Source organism: Pleurodeles waltl, chromosome 7 (assembly GCF_031143425.1).
Source record: "Pleurodeles waltl isolate 20211129_DDA chromosome 7, aPleWal1.hap1.20221129, whole genome shotgun sequence".
Taxonomy (NCBI): domain Eukaryota; kingdom Metazoa; phylum Chordata; class Amphibia; order Caudata; family Salamandridae; genus Pleurodeles; species Pleurodeles waltl.
Window position 1 is genome coordinate 1,318,567,230 of NC_090446.1, and position 17,493 is coordinate 1,318,584,722.

The 17,493-nt window shown below is 43.5% G+C and overlaps 1 protein-coding gene across 7 annotated transcripts in view; it reads left to right on the forward strand.

Annotated features, from left to right (window-relative positions):
- LOC138246241 (sulfotransferase 2B1-like) overlaps nucleotides 1-17,493 on the forward strand; it is a 610,220-nt gene that overhangs the window by 500,642 nt on the left and 92,085 nt on the right. For all 7 annotated transcript variants that reach the window (XM_069200649.1, XM_069200648.1, XM_069200652.1 and 4 more), the window contains one exon: nucleotides 6,079-6,205. In XM_069200649.1, coding sequence (XP_069056750.1) covers nucleotides 6,079-6,205 — 127 coding nt within the window. The remainder of the gene's footprint in view (nucleotides 1-6,078; nucleotides 6,206-17,493) is intronic.

Consider the following 17,493-nt stretch of genomic DNA (forward strand, 5'->3'; position numbering starts at 1 on the left):
TTACCATGCCTCATTTTCACCTACAGGGTGGTACCCCAGAAAGGAGTGGGCTACAGCCCCTTTGAACTCCTATTTGGTCACCCTGTTAGGGGTCCCCTTGCTCTTGTTAAGGAGGGTTGGGAGCAACCTTTAAATGCTCCAAAACAAGACATTGTGGACTATGTGCTTGCCTTAAGATCCAGAATGGCTGAGTACATAAAAAAGGCCAGCAAAAATCTTCAGGCCAACCAGAACTCCAAAAGCAATGGCATGACCAGAAGGCTGTCCTGACAGAGTGCCACCCAGGACAGAAGGTGTGGGTATTGGAGCCTGTGGCCCCAAGAGCACTCCATGACAAATGGAGTGGACCCCATCTAATTGTAGAAAAGAAAGGTGAGGTCACCTACCTAGTGGACCTGGGCACTGCCAGAAGCCCCCTTAGGGTGCTTCATTTCAATTGCCTAAAGCCTTGCTATGACAGGGCTGATGTAACCCTGCTCATGGCTACAGATGAGGGACACGAGGAAGAGAGTGACCCTCACCCTGTTCTCCTCTCAAACACTGAAGCTGATGGCTTAGTGGAAGGAGTGGTTCTGGAAGACTGCCTTACTGCTGAGCAGAAGGAAGACTGTAAAAATCTCCTTGATCAGTTTTCTGAATTCTTCTCACTCACACCTGGTACAACTACTTGGTTTGAACATACAACTAACACTGGAGACAGCTGCTGTCAAGATGGGTCAGTGAGTTAGATACTTCTCACTGCCTTCGGGAGCAATCTACATATAAAATCTCTGCAAGGCCCGCATAGCCATCCATCCTTCTGAGGCTATTTACCGAGCTTAGGAAAAGAGATGCTGCATGAAACTCTGTATAAAACACATTAACAAGATACCTATAAGGCCAGCAACATAATGAACATAGCCACCCTTAATGGATGAGTCTAGATGAGGGCAAACAAAAACTCCTCACCCTGTCTTATCAGGTGCCCTCGGTCTTTCAGTCACTGTTTCACTCATACCATGTTTCTCTAGTCCAGTACCACTCAAAGTCTGGGGCAATGAGATGTCTGCTGTGGACTCAGTGGGTGAGTGAAGAGGCACATTGCAGGTATAGTAATGAGAAGTAATGCACTACCTATATGTGAGCCCTATTGATTTAGGCAGTAAACTGCTGCTTTCAAGCAGTCTCTGCCTACCAACTTTATATTTTGGTCCTACCACTTTGCACAATGCTGTGCACTCTTTGAAAAGTCCTCCTGGCCTAGCTAATGACTGCTCACTATCACAAACAAAAGCTCTATTGCGAGCCTTGATGAGCCCTACACCCAAGGCTCACCTTCTCTAAGGGTTAACACTTATGTTGGAGGCTGAACCATAGTCGATCTCTCAGTTCCTGTCAAGGGAATAAATGTGCATCGGTCTTTGAAGGTCCACATTCCCCCGGGATTCGTGATGTCTCATCATTGTACTTCAAGTCACTCCGCACAACAAACCCATAGCAGCAGTGTCTTACAGTACCAGTTCTTAACCAGTGGTCTGGGGACTCCTGGGGGTCCATTACTGTTTACAAAATTAAATACTATGGACAGCTTAATAACACGTATATAAATAAACAACCAAAATGTAAAACTGAAAATGTAAAAACAGTCTGTACATATGAAGGAATTTGAAGTTGGAGGTTAATAATTAATTAGGTATCCTCAAATTGATCCGCGGATTATAAAAATATTGAATATAGTAATATAGTAATATAGAATATAGTAATGGTGGCCTCAATTGAATTTAGAAAAACTCCAACCTTCCCATTCAAATTGTAACTTTCTTATATATTGAGAATTAAATATATGAATTTGGGCCTGATTGAGAGTTTGGTGGATGGGGGTACTCTGCCACAAACCTGACGGATAGCCAGTCTGACATATTGTGATTCCATTATATCTTATGGGCCTCGTAATATGGGGGTCAGGGTAGCCGTTACATTTGTGACGGAGTAACCCCATCCACCAAAATCTGAATCAGGCCCTTAATCATATGTGTATTTGTTCATGTACTTTTGTGTATTGCTTGCAGTACAAATCATCAAAATTGCTTAGGCCTGGGTTATGAATGCCTGACCAGCTGTGAAACCATAAGAGACCGAAGGATTACTGTATAAAACCATACTGTAATACCAATAAAGCTGCAAAATGTTTGCAATAAATCATGTCAATAAAATGGTACTGAACTACCATGAATGTAAGCATAGATACACATGATGGAATCATAAGCCCCAGAAAGCGAAAGAAGGAAAGAAAAATAAAATGAAAATTTGGAGTGACCATAACTTCAATAACAGTGTAAATTGGAGAACATAAACAGAGATTGAGAGAGCTATAGAGAGACTGTGTGAGTTGGAGAGATAAAAAATGGAGAATGTGATCATGAGGATCAGTAAAACAACATCTCAGGGAAGAGCAGAAGAGTTCTGGAGAGAGAATGATATAAAGAGTTATGAGCTGATGCAACAGGAAAGTGAAATAAATCACTAGAGAACCTAGGAGAGGAAGAAAAAGTGTGAAGATGAGAAGCACAGAATGAAAGTGGGGGAAAAAGACAGGACAATTGACAAACCCAGCTACAGTCCTAACGAGAGAAAACATAAAAGAGAAGAACCCTACACACAGAAAAATAATGTGAATCAATTACAAAAAGAGAAAGAAAAATATAGAATGTGTGCTAGACAAATATCTACAAAGAGAAATAGTAATATGTAGACTGAGGTCCATATCTCATAAAGCGAGAACTTGGAGTGACAATTTAGGGCACAGTGCCATGTTTGTGATAAAGTAACTCCTCCGCCAAACTCTAAATCAGGCCATAGTTTTGAACTTATTTATGTCTTGAGTAGTTAAGAAGATAGTGGTAAAAAGGAAAGTTCAATGTATGTACTGCTTTTTGAAATTGTAGCAGCATTTGCTGACATGTCAAGTAAACAGAACATAGCACAATAGCATGCACACAAAGCCAGATACCTACAACAGTAACCTTGCAAGTGTGGCTGCCAGCTGCCAACCAATAACCACACTGTGTTCCCAGTGGGTCTGTTTTTAGGGAGGGCTAAAAAGGACACTCGGGTGCTCAAACAAGAGGGTTTATGTTTAATGTTTTTCAGGTGACACAGCCAGCAGAACTTGTATTTTGTTCCCTTAGGGAAATTACAATCAGCATGCCTGGCATGCTGACACCATTTCTCAGGAAGTTAAGGTGAAATGAGTATATTAGCTCACTTCACTTTCACTAAATTGGTACTAAGGGCATGTCCCAAACCCCTGAACTCTAATTTGCATGAGGGAGGTATCAGTGGAAAGGTGTGAATCCCACCTTTTCAATGATCTCTTCTTAGTGGTTTCCTGCTTGAGCATCTCTGGAGGAGGGCAGTTCCCAAGTAGGAATCCACATATTAGACATCAGGGATAGGATTGTAGTGGGAGAGTGGCCTTCCAGGGTTAATTAGTCTTTCTCCCTCTAGGGGTGGGGAGTTAAATGGGATATTTACCCCAATCTCCCTTTCCGGGGGGGGGGCTCAGAATACCCATTACGCACCAGGGAATGCAGTTTTGCAGAATTTGTGGAGGGGGGAACGCCCCCCTGGGCATGGGTCTCTGCTACCCCCACCCGAGGGTCCATTATACCTTCTGCTACCCTGGAGGGGGTCGATGTGGGTATTCACCCCCAGTCTGACCCACTGGGAGAGCAGCAATTCCACTAGACACCACGGTCTGCAATTTTGCAATATTTCTTGGGAGAGAGCAACTCCCTAGGCATAGGCATGGGTCCATGCTCCTTCTCCACTTCAGGGCCCATTAGACTTTCTATCCCTCTGTGAGGGGACAGAGGTCTACACCCTGCTCTGCCCCAGGGGGGCAAACTGCTTGCTGGACTCCAGGGACTGCAGTTTCATAGCACTATTTTTAAGGGAGCGGTCCTTCCTCTCCATAGGCCCACACTCCAAAACCACTCCTAGGCCCATTAGACTTTCTGAGCCCCTGGAAGTGTGGATGGAGTATTCACCCTCAATCTGCACTTCAGGAGGAGCGGAAAGCCCACTAGACACTAGAGACTGCAGTTTTGCAGTACCTATTCTGTTGGGAGCATCCCAGTGGGCATTGACCTATACACCAACCCAACTCTGCGGCCCATTCTACTTTCTTCTCCCCTCAGGTAGATGGGTACATACAACCAGTCTTCTCTCTCAACCCCCCGGGTTGTGGGTGGCAGATGGCCCACTAGACACAAGGGACAAATATTATTGATGTAGGAAAATAATATGCTGTGTGGGTGGAATATCCTGTCTCGAAGTCTGTCTTCCAGCCGTAAAACCCCAAAACAAATTCTGCCCCACAGGTAGGGTGCTCCATTCAGTGCAACAATTACTGTGATTTAATCAACTTTGACACATTGTCCTTAGGATGGTCTCATGGATGGTTTGAACCGAAATGTCGACCTTATACTCTCCATGATGCAATTCATTGCATGCGCTGCTGGAGTCTATTGGAAGTAATTTCTGATTGTTTGCAAGACTGCATATAGAACTCACTACTTTTGTGGTTGGCTAGTCAGGAGGGTTGGTGCTCTCCTTCTGTCCCTTGGATGTAAAGGGATTGTGGACTAGAGGGTTCACCAGTGGTTTGTATAAAAACACTAAAAATTATCTTTGTTGCTATGCTATACTGATGAATATACTATTAGTGAATATATAAAAATTCTAAATTTTTCCATAAATTAATTACACGCTGCTTGAAGATGTATTAATTTATGGAATTTCATTTATAGTTAATTATAACATAAATAATATTTATGGCTAATTTCTCTGCCTGCTCCTGGGCCATCCACAAACGCTGGGTATTCCTAGAACGCCCATAATGTTGTGAAAAAGGATGCCAATTTGACGCAGACACCTTTTGTGTAAAAAAAAAATCGTTATACAGGCTGAAGCGCAGAGTACCTCATAAAGTTGAAAAATGGCTGAGCACTGGGATCGAAATGACCCAGTGGCTTAGGGGATAAAACATAAGAGGGCACATTACCCTTTCAAAACTTAGCGCAGCAACATCACATTGCAAAAATCCAGCACAAAAACACAGTGCCACAAAAAACAGAATGCATCACCACCACAATAAAATGCCACACAACAAATATGCCCAAATTTTCTTGCCGTACATTACCACCTCACGAACACTGTTTTTATAACACAGTGGTCAAATGTGTTTGGAACAGGAACTGCCTTAGCTTACCACCAAAGGCCCCAACTATCAACAGTCAAAAAGGTTTTTCATCCAACTCTGAAATAACTAACAAAGAGATAGAGAAAATAATAATTTTCTTCATTCATATTGTTTTACTTGCTCAACTGAATGTTTTGCACCAGCTCTTCGTTTAGTATTTCATTAACTGGGCAGCACTTTGAATTTACCTTTTACCTTTCATATGACTGTTTATTAAGTTGATGCATAGTCGGCTTTTCAATAAATAGTGTTTAACACAAACTAAGAGTGGCCATCATCTGAGTCTAAAACTCTGTAATTACATACACTATTGGCAATTCTGACACCTGCTAAATTCCTTCACTGGCTTGAGTTAAGAAAGGTGAGAAAGGGTTTAAGGAGCATGAGGTAAACAATAAACCTACATTGAGGGACCAAACTGGAGAGTGGGGAATAATAAAGAACAGAAGTGAGGTATGCCTTTAGTTAAAGAATGTAGCTCTGAAATGTAAACTGTGACACGCGATGATGGATGAGGACTGGCAAGGAAGGATGGAGGTAACAAAACAGTAGGTAGTTAATGCTTTAGGAATGGTAGGAAATGTAATTTCAATTTGATGGTCCGGAGAATTGATTTGAATAAAACAAAATCATCATCTGTACGGGATGATGTTGGAGCCGAGGGCCTGTCTCTTCAAAGAATCCAAGTAAACAACTGTTGTAACCTATTTCGTAGCAAGGTAGAATGAAAATGTAAATTTCTTCTAATGTGAAAGTGTGACATGTAAATTGCTGTGAGTTTAAAATAGTGTTTTCCTTCTGTTCTTATAAATTCTTTTATTGTGTCTTGTGTTTAGGTTATTTACACTGTGAGGGACCCAAAAGACGTCCTGGTCTCTCTGTACTACTTTTCCAAAATGACTATCTTCTACAAAGACCCTGGAACCTTTGAGCAGTTCTTTGAGCTCTTCCTTAAAGGGGAAAGTAAGTATTCAAAGCATGTTTCGAAGCAGCCTTTATTTTCAGGCTTGCTTGTTGCGAATGCAGGGGAAAGCGTTCTGGGATCTACAATAGCGCCTGCAGGGAGGGTAGCAAACATTCAAACCTGTTAACCAAGAAAAGGAGATAACAGGGGTTTGCAAACTTCTACAATGCAATGATAATGAACTATGTTTATTATAATTTTATTGTAGAAGGGGCCATGGGACGTAAAGAGTACAGAAGGGGAGTGTTCAGCACTCCCCCTCGGTACGCATGTATGTTTGGCCAGCCGTCTCAGTCCGGCCACCTCAGACCGGCCAAACATATATGTGCCCTAAGCTCTGTTCAACCCAGAGCAGGCAGATTCTCCCAGTCTGCCCGGGAGCACCCTGGCTTGGTGCTCTGACCAATCCTAACACTGCTGTCATGCTGCCAGCAGCATGACAGCAGCATTCAGATTGTCTGCAGGGCAGGCTGGGAGCCTGTGCCTGCGGCGAAGGAAAGAGGAGCAGCAGAGTGGTGGCAGCTTCAGGTAAGTTCTGTTTTAGATTTTTTGATTATTACATTTTTCTACCACCGCCCCCTCTCCCCTGTGCCACCCCGCCCCCGCCATGGGCCACAAGCCACTCCTGGAGGTTTGCCCTTCTTAAATTGGCAGAAAAAGCATCACAACCAGGCCATTCTACATTAGAATTACTGATGAAGTTACTGTTCAGTACATTATAAAACATATATTTCCTCAGAGACTCCTCTTTTCAAAGAGCCTTTTCAAGTCTATTTTAGTAAAATCATCTTAGTGCACTGCACCAAGTAGCTCACATCATGTCCCGTCTCCTCCGTTTTCACGAATCTATATAAATATTGTTAATGGTAAGATATTGACTACTCATAGTAGCTACCATCCTAATTACGACTCGTGGTTACCCTACAGCGTGCTGTTTTCCTTTACAATAGGTAGCATATTTACTATATGGTTGCCTCAATTTTACTTTTATTATTTTTAATCTGCTAGCATCTTGATATTGCATGTCACTGAATTTGATGGATACTTTTTGCCTGATACCGGTAAAAACCAACTCTAGGATGACACCCACATGCTTCACATCTCACGTAATCACAGTGTTGGCCAAAGATAGATGGGCAAAATTGGCACACATGCTCTTGATTTTATTTGTGAGGGAATTGCACATATCCATTTCTGGGGGGCTCTAATGTAGTCTCGCCCACTTTTCACCTGTAGCTCGTTTGCCTCCAGCTATCATGGTTTATCCAATATAGATTGCAATGGAGGAGCTACGTGCTCTTTTTTACAGTCATGCACGACTCAAGTAAGAAGTACAAATGGTCTAGCTTTCCCCTATTTGTGGCCTTATTTATGATAGTGAATGATCACATTTTGCACTATTTTTTAAACATGTTTCATTGAATTTTGAATAAAAAAGTATATAGAGGGCATGAAGGTATTCAGCTGCAATAATAGTATTAGCAGTTTACCAATGTAAAATACAATCTCCTTCTCTAATCCACTGCCCCCCTCCATCTCCCACAGTTCATACAGCTATAAGTGATATATTGTCCAATTTGACTGCTATACTGCAGTATTCCCACCATTTACCCCAGATTTTGGGGTATTTTTTGGGGCACTCACAGGCTTTACAAATCGGTTCCTCCTGCATGACGCACCAGTCCATGCAGCATGCCACTGACTCAATGTCGGGGGGATCAGGTCATTTCTAGAGTTGTCCTATGTCCCTTTTGGCTACCAGGGTCAACATACTCACCAACAGTCTATACCCTTGAGGGGCCCCCATGTCCTGCATCACACCCAACAGTGCCAGTTTAGGAGACAATTGGATTGGAGTGTCCAGGATTGCTGAGAGTGTGTTTTCAATTCTTGGCCAATATTAGGCAATTTGCAGATATTGCCAAACCATGTGAAAGAAATCAGCTGTGGGAGCCTGACAGTGCATGCAGACAGACTTAGAAAGGATGTCAGCTGTGTATACGTTTCAGGGGGCATATGTCAGTCTGGTGTAAATAGTGCAGTTGTATCTGAAGCAGGCGAGCTGATATTGCAAGTTCCCTGGGGGCCATGCTCGCTTACCCCCACTCAACCGCCTCCAGCTCTTCAACCCAGCCCTCCATTTTCCAATGGAGTGGCTCCAGTATCTCTGGGGCATTATTTACCAGGGTGTGATATAGTTGGGAGATAACACCCATTCCCAACCTCCCCATCAATTATTTTGCTTCAAGATGGTTAATGTCTGGGTGGTCTTGAAGGTCTGAAGTGTACCAGCCAAGAGCGTGTGATACTTAGAATGTATTTGTGGAACTGTGTATGAGAAAGTGAAAACTGGGATTGAAGATCAGTGAGCGAATACATGGTGGACCCTCACCATATCTCAGCTAGTGCAGTGATCCCCAGTAGGTCCCACTTGCAGAAGCCCTTTAGTCATGACAGTTGTTCTAGCTAGTGACCTCGCGAGAAAGGGGTCTGGCCTGATAGGAGGCCATCCCAGTCCACTAAATGGAGGTCCCCGGGCCGCATCAAAAACATTTCCCATGTAACCTCCAGGATTGCAAGAGGGAGAGGTTGGCAATAAAAAAAAAAAAGCATCACCCCATCCAGACCCAGACCGCCAAGCTCCAGCCGGTAGGTTGGATTGTCCCACTGCCGGGCAGCTAGTCATTTGGGATGCCCAATAGTAGAGGCAGACAACCGCTGTGGCAACTCCACCATTGTGAACTGACAGGCTGCATTTAGCATGGGCAATCCTAGGGGGACGACCTTGCCAAATAAATTAGCACATCAGTGCTGCCACCTCATGAAACCAGGTGTCAGGGATATAATGTGGGAAGTTCTGTAGGGTGCATAAAAAGCAGGGCAGGACCATAATTTTGATCAGGACAACCCTACCAATAGATTAAAAGGGAAGGTTTGACAGGCCTTTGTTAGAAATGGGGTCTCTAGTTGGCAGTCAGTTTATACCCTGTCCAAATAGGGGCCCTCCCTCTATTCAGGGTAAAGAAGATACACAGCTCAGATAACCCCTGCTCAAACCCCTCCCTTGGTAGCTTGGCACAAGCAGTCAGGCTTATCTCAGAGGCAATGTGTAAAGTATTGTACAAAAGCACACAGTACCACAGTTAAAACACAACAAAAAAGGACTCCATACCATTTTAGAAAAATATCCAACATTTACTTGAATCAATCAAGACCAAAACAGCAAACATCCAACACACAAGTAAATATATCACTTTTTAAAGTTAAAAAGGAGTCCTAATCCATAAGAATCAATGGATGCGTTGTTTTAGCACAGAGTACCTGGGATTCATCAAAAATAAAGTCACCGGAGTGACGGTGAATCAGAAAAGCAAGGGATGCATCGATTTGTTACTCGCAATTAAGACTGTGCATCAATTATTTTCCCTGCCAGGAAAGAAATGGTTCAATTCTTTTCCCCGCAGAGAAGGGATGTGTCGATTTCAGGGCAGGCAGCCTCGGTTCTGTGTGGCGATGTTGAAGTTTTGGCACCTAGGGACAATGCAAGGAAAATCCAGACAACGGGAATGATGAAGTTGCGCTGAGCTCTGCGATGCATCGATTTCTGCAGTTGTGAGGCAGGTGCTGAGTCAATTTTACAGCCACGAGGTGGGTGCTGCATCAATTTTACAGATGTGGTGTGGGTGCTGCATCAATTTTTCTGCCACTCTGCTCCGGTTTGTGGATTTTCACTGAGGTTTTACCAGCTTCTCCTTCCAAGGGCACATGGACTGGAGTGGCGCCACTTGGCAAATCAGGGGGGGTCTCAGCAAGGGAGCCAAGTTGCTGGCAGATGAAGTCTTAGATGTCCCTGAGACTTCTTAACAGGAGGCATACTCAGTTAAAGCCCTTGGAAAAACTTCACAAGCAGGAGAGGCAGCAAAAAACAGTCTTTGTCCTCTCTAAGGCAGACGCAGCAACTGTAGGCCAATTCAGCCATTTTTGCCTGTCTCCCACCACTTTTCTGACACTGTTTTTGCTGGTGTTACGACTCTTCGCACTTTAACACTGATAACCAGTGCTAAAGTGCATATGCTCTCTCCCTTAAACATAGTAACATTGGTTCATTCCCAATTGGCATATTTGATTTACTTGTAAGTCCCTAGTAAAGTGCACTACATGTGCCCAGGGACTGTAAATTGAATGCTAATACTGGGCCTTCAGCACTGGTTGTGTCACCCACATAAATAGCCCCTTAACTATGTCTCAGGCCTGCAATTGCAAGGCCTCTGTGTGCAGTTTCACTGTCACTTTGACTTGGCATTTGAAAGTACCTGCCAAGCCCTAAATTCCCCTTTTTCTACGTATACGTCACCCCCTAAGGTATGCCCTAGGTAGCCCACAGGGCAGGGTGCTATAGGTAAAAGGCTGAACATGTACATGTGTGTTTTGTATGTCCTGGTTGTAGAAAACTCCTACATTAGTTTTCCTCTACTGTGAGGGCTGCTCCTTTCATAGGATAGCATTAGGGCTACCCTCATATACTGTTTGAGTGGTAGATCCTGATAAGAAAGGGGTAACCAGATCATATTTAGTTTGGCCAGAATGGTAATAGAAAATATTGCTTTTTGATGAGGTTAGATTTCATATTACTATTTTAGAAATGCCACTTTTAGAAAGTGAACATTTCACTGCACTTAAAATCCATCTGTGATTACAGCCTGTCTCCAATCAACTTCTGGGCTAGGCTGGTTGACAGCTTCTTGTGTATTTCACCCAGACAACCACAGACACAGTATACTCAGTCACACCTGCACTCATCTGCATACTGAATGAGTCTTCCTGGGCTTTAAGGGTGGAGAGCCTGGCACTTACATTTCAAAGGCTATTGGCTTGCACAATGGACTGCCAAACTCTCTACTGGGACCCTGGCAGATAGGCCTGTACTGAAAGGGGAACTTGTGCACTTCAAAACCACTCTTTGAACTCTCCCCCACTTCAAAGGCATTTTTAGGTACATAAATTGGGTCCCTGACCCCACAAAATCAAACACTTCTGGACCTGAACCTGCAACATGTCAAGAGGAACTGCCTGGCTGCCCAAATGACTCATCTGGACTGCTTTGCTGAGAAGGACTGCTGCCATACTATTTCCCTGCTTCCTTGCTGCCCTCTGACTTTGCTGAGAAGTGCTCTCCAAGAGCTTGGATTGAGCTTGCCTCCTGTTTTCTTAAGTCTCAGGGCCAAAAAGACTTCATCTCTTCAGGAAACTCCTTCTGTGCTGAAAATCAATGCAAAGCCTGCCGCACAGCCTGCCTTGCATCGAGAAAATTGCCACACAGTCGAACTGGAATGACGCAGTCAGACTTCCCGAGTGAAGATTCAATGCAGCGCCTGCCTTGCTGTCAGAAATTCGACAGACAGCCTACCGGATCGATGTACAGCTGATCTGGGATGAAAGAGCCCGTCTTCCCAAGTGAAGAATCAATGCAGCGCCTGCCGTGCGACAGAAGATTTGACGCATCGCCTACCAGATCAACACAATGTCTGTGACTTCTTCCCACATGCCTAGTATTTTTCCTGCATCATCCCTGGGCATCAAAAAGATCCCTGCATTGCAGTGAGGAACCAAGACTGCATGCCCAAAATTGACAAAACGGCCCTTGCAGCATGGAAATAAACGATGCATCGTCCGTGGGGCCCCAGAAAATCCGATGCACACCCTGTTTTCCCATGCATCTCCTCTTCTATGGTCCCTGTGCATGTTATTTTTTATGCAAACCAGGTACTTTGTACAAACAAGAGACATCTATTGATTTCTAGGATTTAAGACTCTTTTTAATCTTGCAGTGGTGATATCTCAACTTGTGCTTATTAAATCTTTATCGTTTTAACTAGATAAATATCTATATATTTTTCTAAACTTGTGTGGTGTATTTTTGTGGTGTTTTCACTGTGTTACTGTATGATTTATTGCACAAATACTTTAAACATTGCCTTCTAAATTAAGCCTGATTGCTCAGTGCCAAGCTACTAGATGGTGGGCACAGGATAATTTGGATTGTGTGTGACTTAGCGTGACTAGGATTGTGGTCCCTATTTGGACAAAGGTGAATACATCTGTCAACTAAAGACCCCATTTCTAACAGACTGTATTGTGTGAGGTCAGGCACAGCCCTTTCAAGTGCAGGTGTCAGCTCCTCCCTCCCACGCTAGCCCAGGAAGAACCATCAGGATATGCAGGACACACCTCAGCTCCCTTTGTGTTGTGTTGCTATTTAGAGTGAATTCACAAACAGCCCAACTGTCAGTCTGACCAAGCCAAGCAGAGGCACAGAATGGTTAAGCAAGACAATGGCCACTTTCTAAAAGTGGCATTTTCAAACTCACAATCTATAAAACCACCTTCCCAATCTTACCAAAAGATGTATTTTAAAATTGTGAGTTCGGAGATGCCAAACTCCATTTATCTATCTGCTCCCCATGGAAATTACACGTAAAATGTATTTAAAGGCAATCCCATGTTGACCTGTGGGAGAGACAGGCCTTGCAATAGTGAAAAATGAATTTTGCAGTAATTCACTACCAGGACATATTAAAAAAATGCCAGTGCATGTAAGCTGCACCCTGCCCATGGGGCTACCTAGGGCCTACCTTAGGGGTGCCTTACATGTTCTAAAAGGGAAGGTTTTGGCCTGGCAAGTGGGTGCACTTCCCAGGCCAACATGACAGTTTAAAACTGCAGACACTGCAGTGGCAGGTCTGAGATATGTTTACAGGGCTACTCATGTGAGTGGCACAATCAGTGCTACAGACCCTCTAGTAACATGTGATTCACAGGCCCTGGGCACCTCTAGTGCAGTTTACTGGGGGCTCACTAGTAAATCAAATATGCCAATCGGGATTAACTAATCACAAATTAGATAAAGAGCACTTGCACTTTAGCACTGGTCAGCATTGGTAAAGTGCCCAGAGTACCAAAACCAGCAAAAAAGAAATCCAGCAGTCAAAAATGCAGGAAGTGGAGGCAAATAGACAGGGGCATCCATGCCAAGGAGGCCAGGTCTAACAGCCTCAGGCTGCTTTTGCATCATCTGTGGCCTACCTAATGGGATTTGTGAGCTTGCATACCCACATAAGACTCCCCATCCTGCAAAATCTAATACAATTGTGAATTCTAAGAGATATAAAACCTTAGATGATTTGATTTGTTTTTGTTAAAAAGTATATTTTATTTACCCCCACTACTAGATTAAATTAAGAATGATAGGGTAAAAGCACTAAGTAAAACTACTACTTGACTTTACTACTACTTCTTCTTCTGCTTACTTTCAATTACCCTTTGCAACACTTTACTGGTAAAAAAAAATGTTCTGAAGATTTTTTTCTGGATTTGTTTCACGAAGATACATACATACCTATCCCACATTGTTGTATATGCTTTTCAGGCACCCTTGTTTCCTTGTTATGAGGACCCTTTAAGTACCCTTGATTGGGCACTCCTGTCTTAGCTGAGTTTCACAATTTGTGCCCTATTTTACATCTATACATTTTTTTTATTCAGGATTCAGCTTGACTGCTTTTTAGCAATTGCTTTTACATATTTTATCAGGTACTTCATTCTAAGAAGGCAAGGATCACTCTGTATATGTAATCTGCCTTTGGACCACTTATAATCTGTACTTCTTGTCCAAGGCTGTTAGATGCAGTACATGATTTGCAAACTTGTGTTGCCAATCCAGGGAACAAGCTTATGTCTCCGAGCCTTACATCATAACTGTGGTCCCAGTAGGGTATGGGTTATACCGTGTGTACTTATATAAAGTACACACTGACCCAAGGAGGTGAGAGGGCATTCCGGTCATGATCATCCTAGAATGCATACTACATGACAGACAGCTTTGCTGACGATGACTCCTCAGCTCCCCAAGAGGATTGCCAGCTGCACAGCAAGCAGACCCCTGTTATTCGATTGAGATATGGGGAGGGAGCTAAACCCTTAGGTTAAGCCAGGCAGAGGGTTACAATCATTATGCTCTCAGACATTGACGTAGGGGTAGGTAAGAATCTCTAGAATATCTAGAAACACACAACATGGTGGGGATGTTCATCTTCACTTTGGTTTCCATGTTGGAATCCTTGCTCTGTTTCATCTGCCTAATTATTGCAGCACGTGCTTTTTATACCAGAACCCGACTGGTTCAATAAACTCATTGAAATCCATTTTGCATCTTGTGTTTCACCTTTGCATATGTGAGTAGCTAAACGAAAGGTGTATGATCTGTTTCCACAATTTCCCTGAGGAGTCCAAGTGTCATAATCACCCATCACACCAACAGGTTTGTGGGTTTGGATGAGGCACTGTGAGCTAGCCAGGAGTTAGGCCAACAGCTACTAAGAGGCATAGGTTTTACTCAGTCGCTCATGCTCAGCGGTGCTGGTGCCTAAACATGCATTAATATTTAAGAGAAACTTCCATCCTCTTTTCCTGGTCACAGATTATCTAGACATTGAAGTCAGCATCTATATAATTGGTGTGAGAAATTGGGTTGTTGGATGACTGGGATGTGAACCCTGGTCAAGCAATCCCTTGCAGGGTGAACCTAAAAAGTCACTAAATTAACCTGTGCTTGAGCTTGGGTAGCTAGGCACAAAACGCAGTCAGACTTAGCTTAGAGGCAATGTGTTATGCAGTACACAAACAGCAACACAGTGAAATCACAACACAATAAAAATCCCAAACCAATTTAGAAAAATAGAGAACATTGTAATAAGTTATTTGACAGTAAAACCATGAACATCCAATTAGTAGAGCCAGAGTTCTGAATTTTAAAAGTTTAATGTTCAAAATAGCAAGTCCCCAGTTTTGGAAAATGGCCACATGGGCACAGGTAGCATCGTAGCCATGGGTCCAGTAGTGGAGGGAGATCTCTTAGGGGTGCAAGACTCACTCAGGCTGTGTTCAGGTGCAGGTTTAAAATGGTGGTAGCCTGTTATGTCCTGTGGCTCAAAACAAGAGACCAGTTGAACTAGCCATTGGAGTCACTTCTGGAGTCCTGGGTGTAGGTGGTGTTGCAGGGCTCTGCAGCCGGGCTGGTCTTTGAAGGTCCCAAGCAGGCTCCAGGTGGCAAAGAAGTCCTTCCAGGTACAGCAGCAGTCTAGCAGAGTACACAGCAGGTCACAGCAGCAGGCAGCCATCTGAGAGTCCTTCCACAGGTCAAGTAGTGAGGACCTGGTCTGGGAGCACTCTGCTTTTTTCCCTGGTGCCCCTGCTCCTAGAAGTTGGGAGGAATTTCCAGAAGGGTTCTATAGAGTTCCAGGAATTTCTTTCCTCCCCTGGCGCCTAGCTGGCTGCACTGACAATCCACGGTCATTAAGCCTATTGTGTGGTGGGAGAGCCCCGCCGATTCAGCTGTAATTAGGGCTGTGCTTAGCTCTGCCGCCCATCAAGTCAGTTAATGGCCCATTCAGGCCAACTGGCAAATCCTCCTATTGCGTGACTGGGTTGACTTCACAAAGTCTCAACTGTCAGTTACACCCTGTCATGTGACTTAAGGCAGGTGACAGGCACAAAGGGCTAAGGGCAGGAAAATTCCAACTTTTTAAAAGTGGCATTTTCAAACTTGTCATGATAAATCTAACTTTACCATTAAAGAAGGTTTATCATTAGAAGTTCATAGGTACCAAACATGACATATCTATTGCCTCTGGTTTAGGAATTACAGATTATTAATTTTAATAATGAATCCCCAGTTACCTTATTGGAGCGGTGAGCTTCTCACCAGTGAGAAAACACATTTGGGAGTTTTTCACTACTAGGACATATAAAACTAAAAAATACATGTCCTACTTTTTAATTGCCCAACACCCTGCCCTATGGGCTATTTGGGGCCTACCTTAGGGGTGACTTATATGTAATACAAGGGGAGTTTAAGGTTTGGCAAGGTGTTTGAAATTTCAAGTCAATATGGCAGTGGAAAACTGCCTTCAGAGTTCAATAGCAGGCCTGGGACATGTTGTAAGGTGACACTTAAATTGGTGGCACAATAAGTGCTGCAGGCCCACTGGTAGCATTTATTTACAGGTCATGGGTGTATGGTATACCACCCTACAAGGGACTTACATGTAAATGAAATATGCCAATGTGGTATATGCCAATCAAACCATGTTTAGGGGAGTGAGCATATGCACTTTAGCACTGGTTAGAAGTGGTAAAGTGCACAGAATCCTACCACCAATGTAGCAAAAATCCTGACAAAGTGGATGCAAGCAGGCAAAAGGTTTGGGAGAAGTTCGCCCTAAGGCTGACAGGTCTAATAATTCAAATAGATTGTTTTCCATGGGTGACTCAAACATTCTTTGTAGAGATATTGCAGAGCATATAATATAATTTATATTAGTTATCAAGCCAGTATATTGGAGGTATAAGTATATCTCCCTCATAGACTATATACATTAAAACATATTTTTATCACTTCTCTCTTGAAAAATTGATCTGTGGGGGTACACTCCCAATCAAACTGCAATCCTTGTCACAGTGAAGTCACAAGCAAACCCTAAATTAACCTCTGCTCAACCCGCTGATAGCGTGGAACAGAGCAGAAGGTCTAACTTAAAAACATTGTGTAAACTATTATGCAGCACATCACAGTAATAAAGTGAGAACACAACACAAGTCCTACACCAATTTAGAAAGAAAGAGTATATTTTAATATTTTAAGATGAAAATGACAAAAATTGAATCCAAAGAACTGCAGATAGGCAATTTTAAAGAATGAAGTTAAAGTAGTTCTAAAAAGCGCAAAATGACAACTGTGGATATCTGATCAGGCTAGTCCCAGACAAAGTCACAACTTCAGGCCAACCGTGATGGAGCATGGGCTGGCTACAGGGACCGAGTTAGGGCTGCTGTACAAAAAAACCCTGAAACCTGGTTGGAAAGGTTTATGAAGCCCTTCATCGAGGATGCCTCGCATAGCCAGGCCAAGGCAAGGTCCAGATTGGAGATGTATAACACATCCTTGGTACCGAAGAACTGCCTTGCAAGCTCCTGCATTGTGGATGCATCATGCAGTGGTGGTTCCTATGAGGCTACGGGTTGCAAGGGGGATGAGAAGTCCTGGCTGGGAAAAACCTGTGCAGCAAATTCGATGCATTGGTTCCACTGGGATCACAGATGGGCTGACGGAGAACCTCTAGGCCCACTACCAAGGATCCATGACTGGGGTGGCACCATTTGGCAGGGTAAGACTAACAGATGGCACAGTCCAGGTGCTGGGATCAAGGTTGTTGGAAGCCTGTAATGCCTC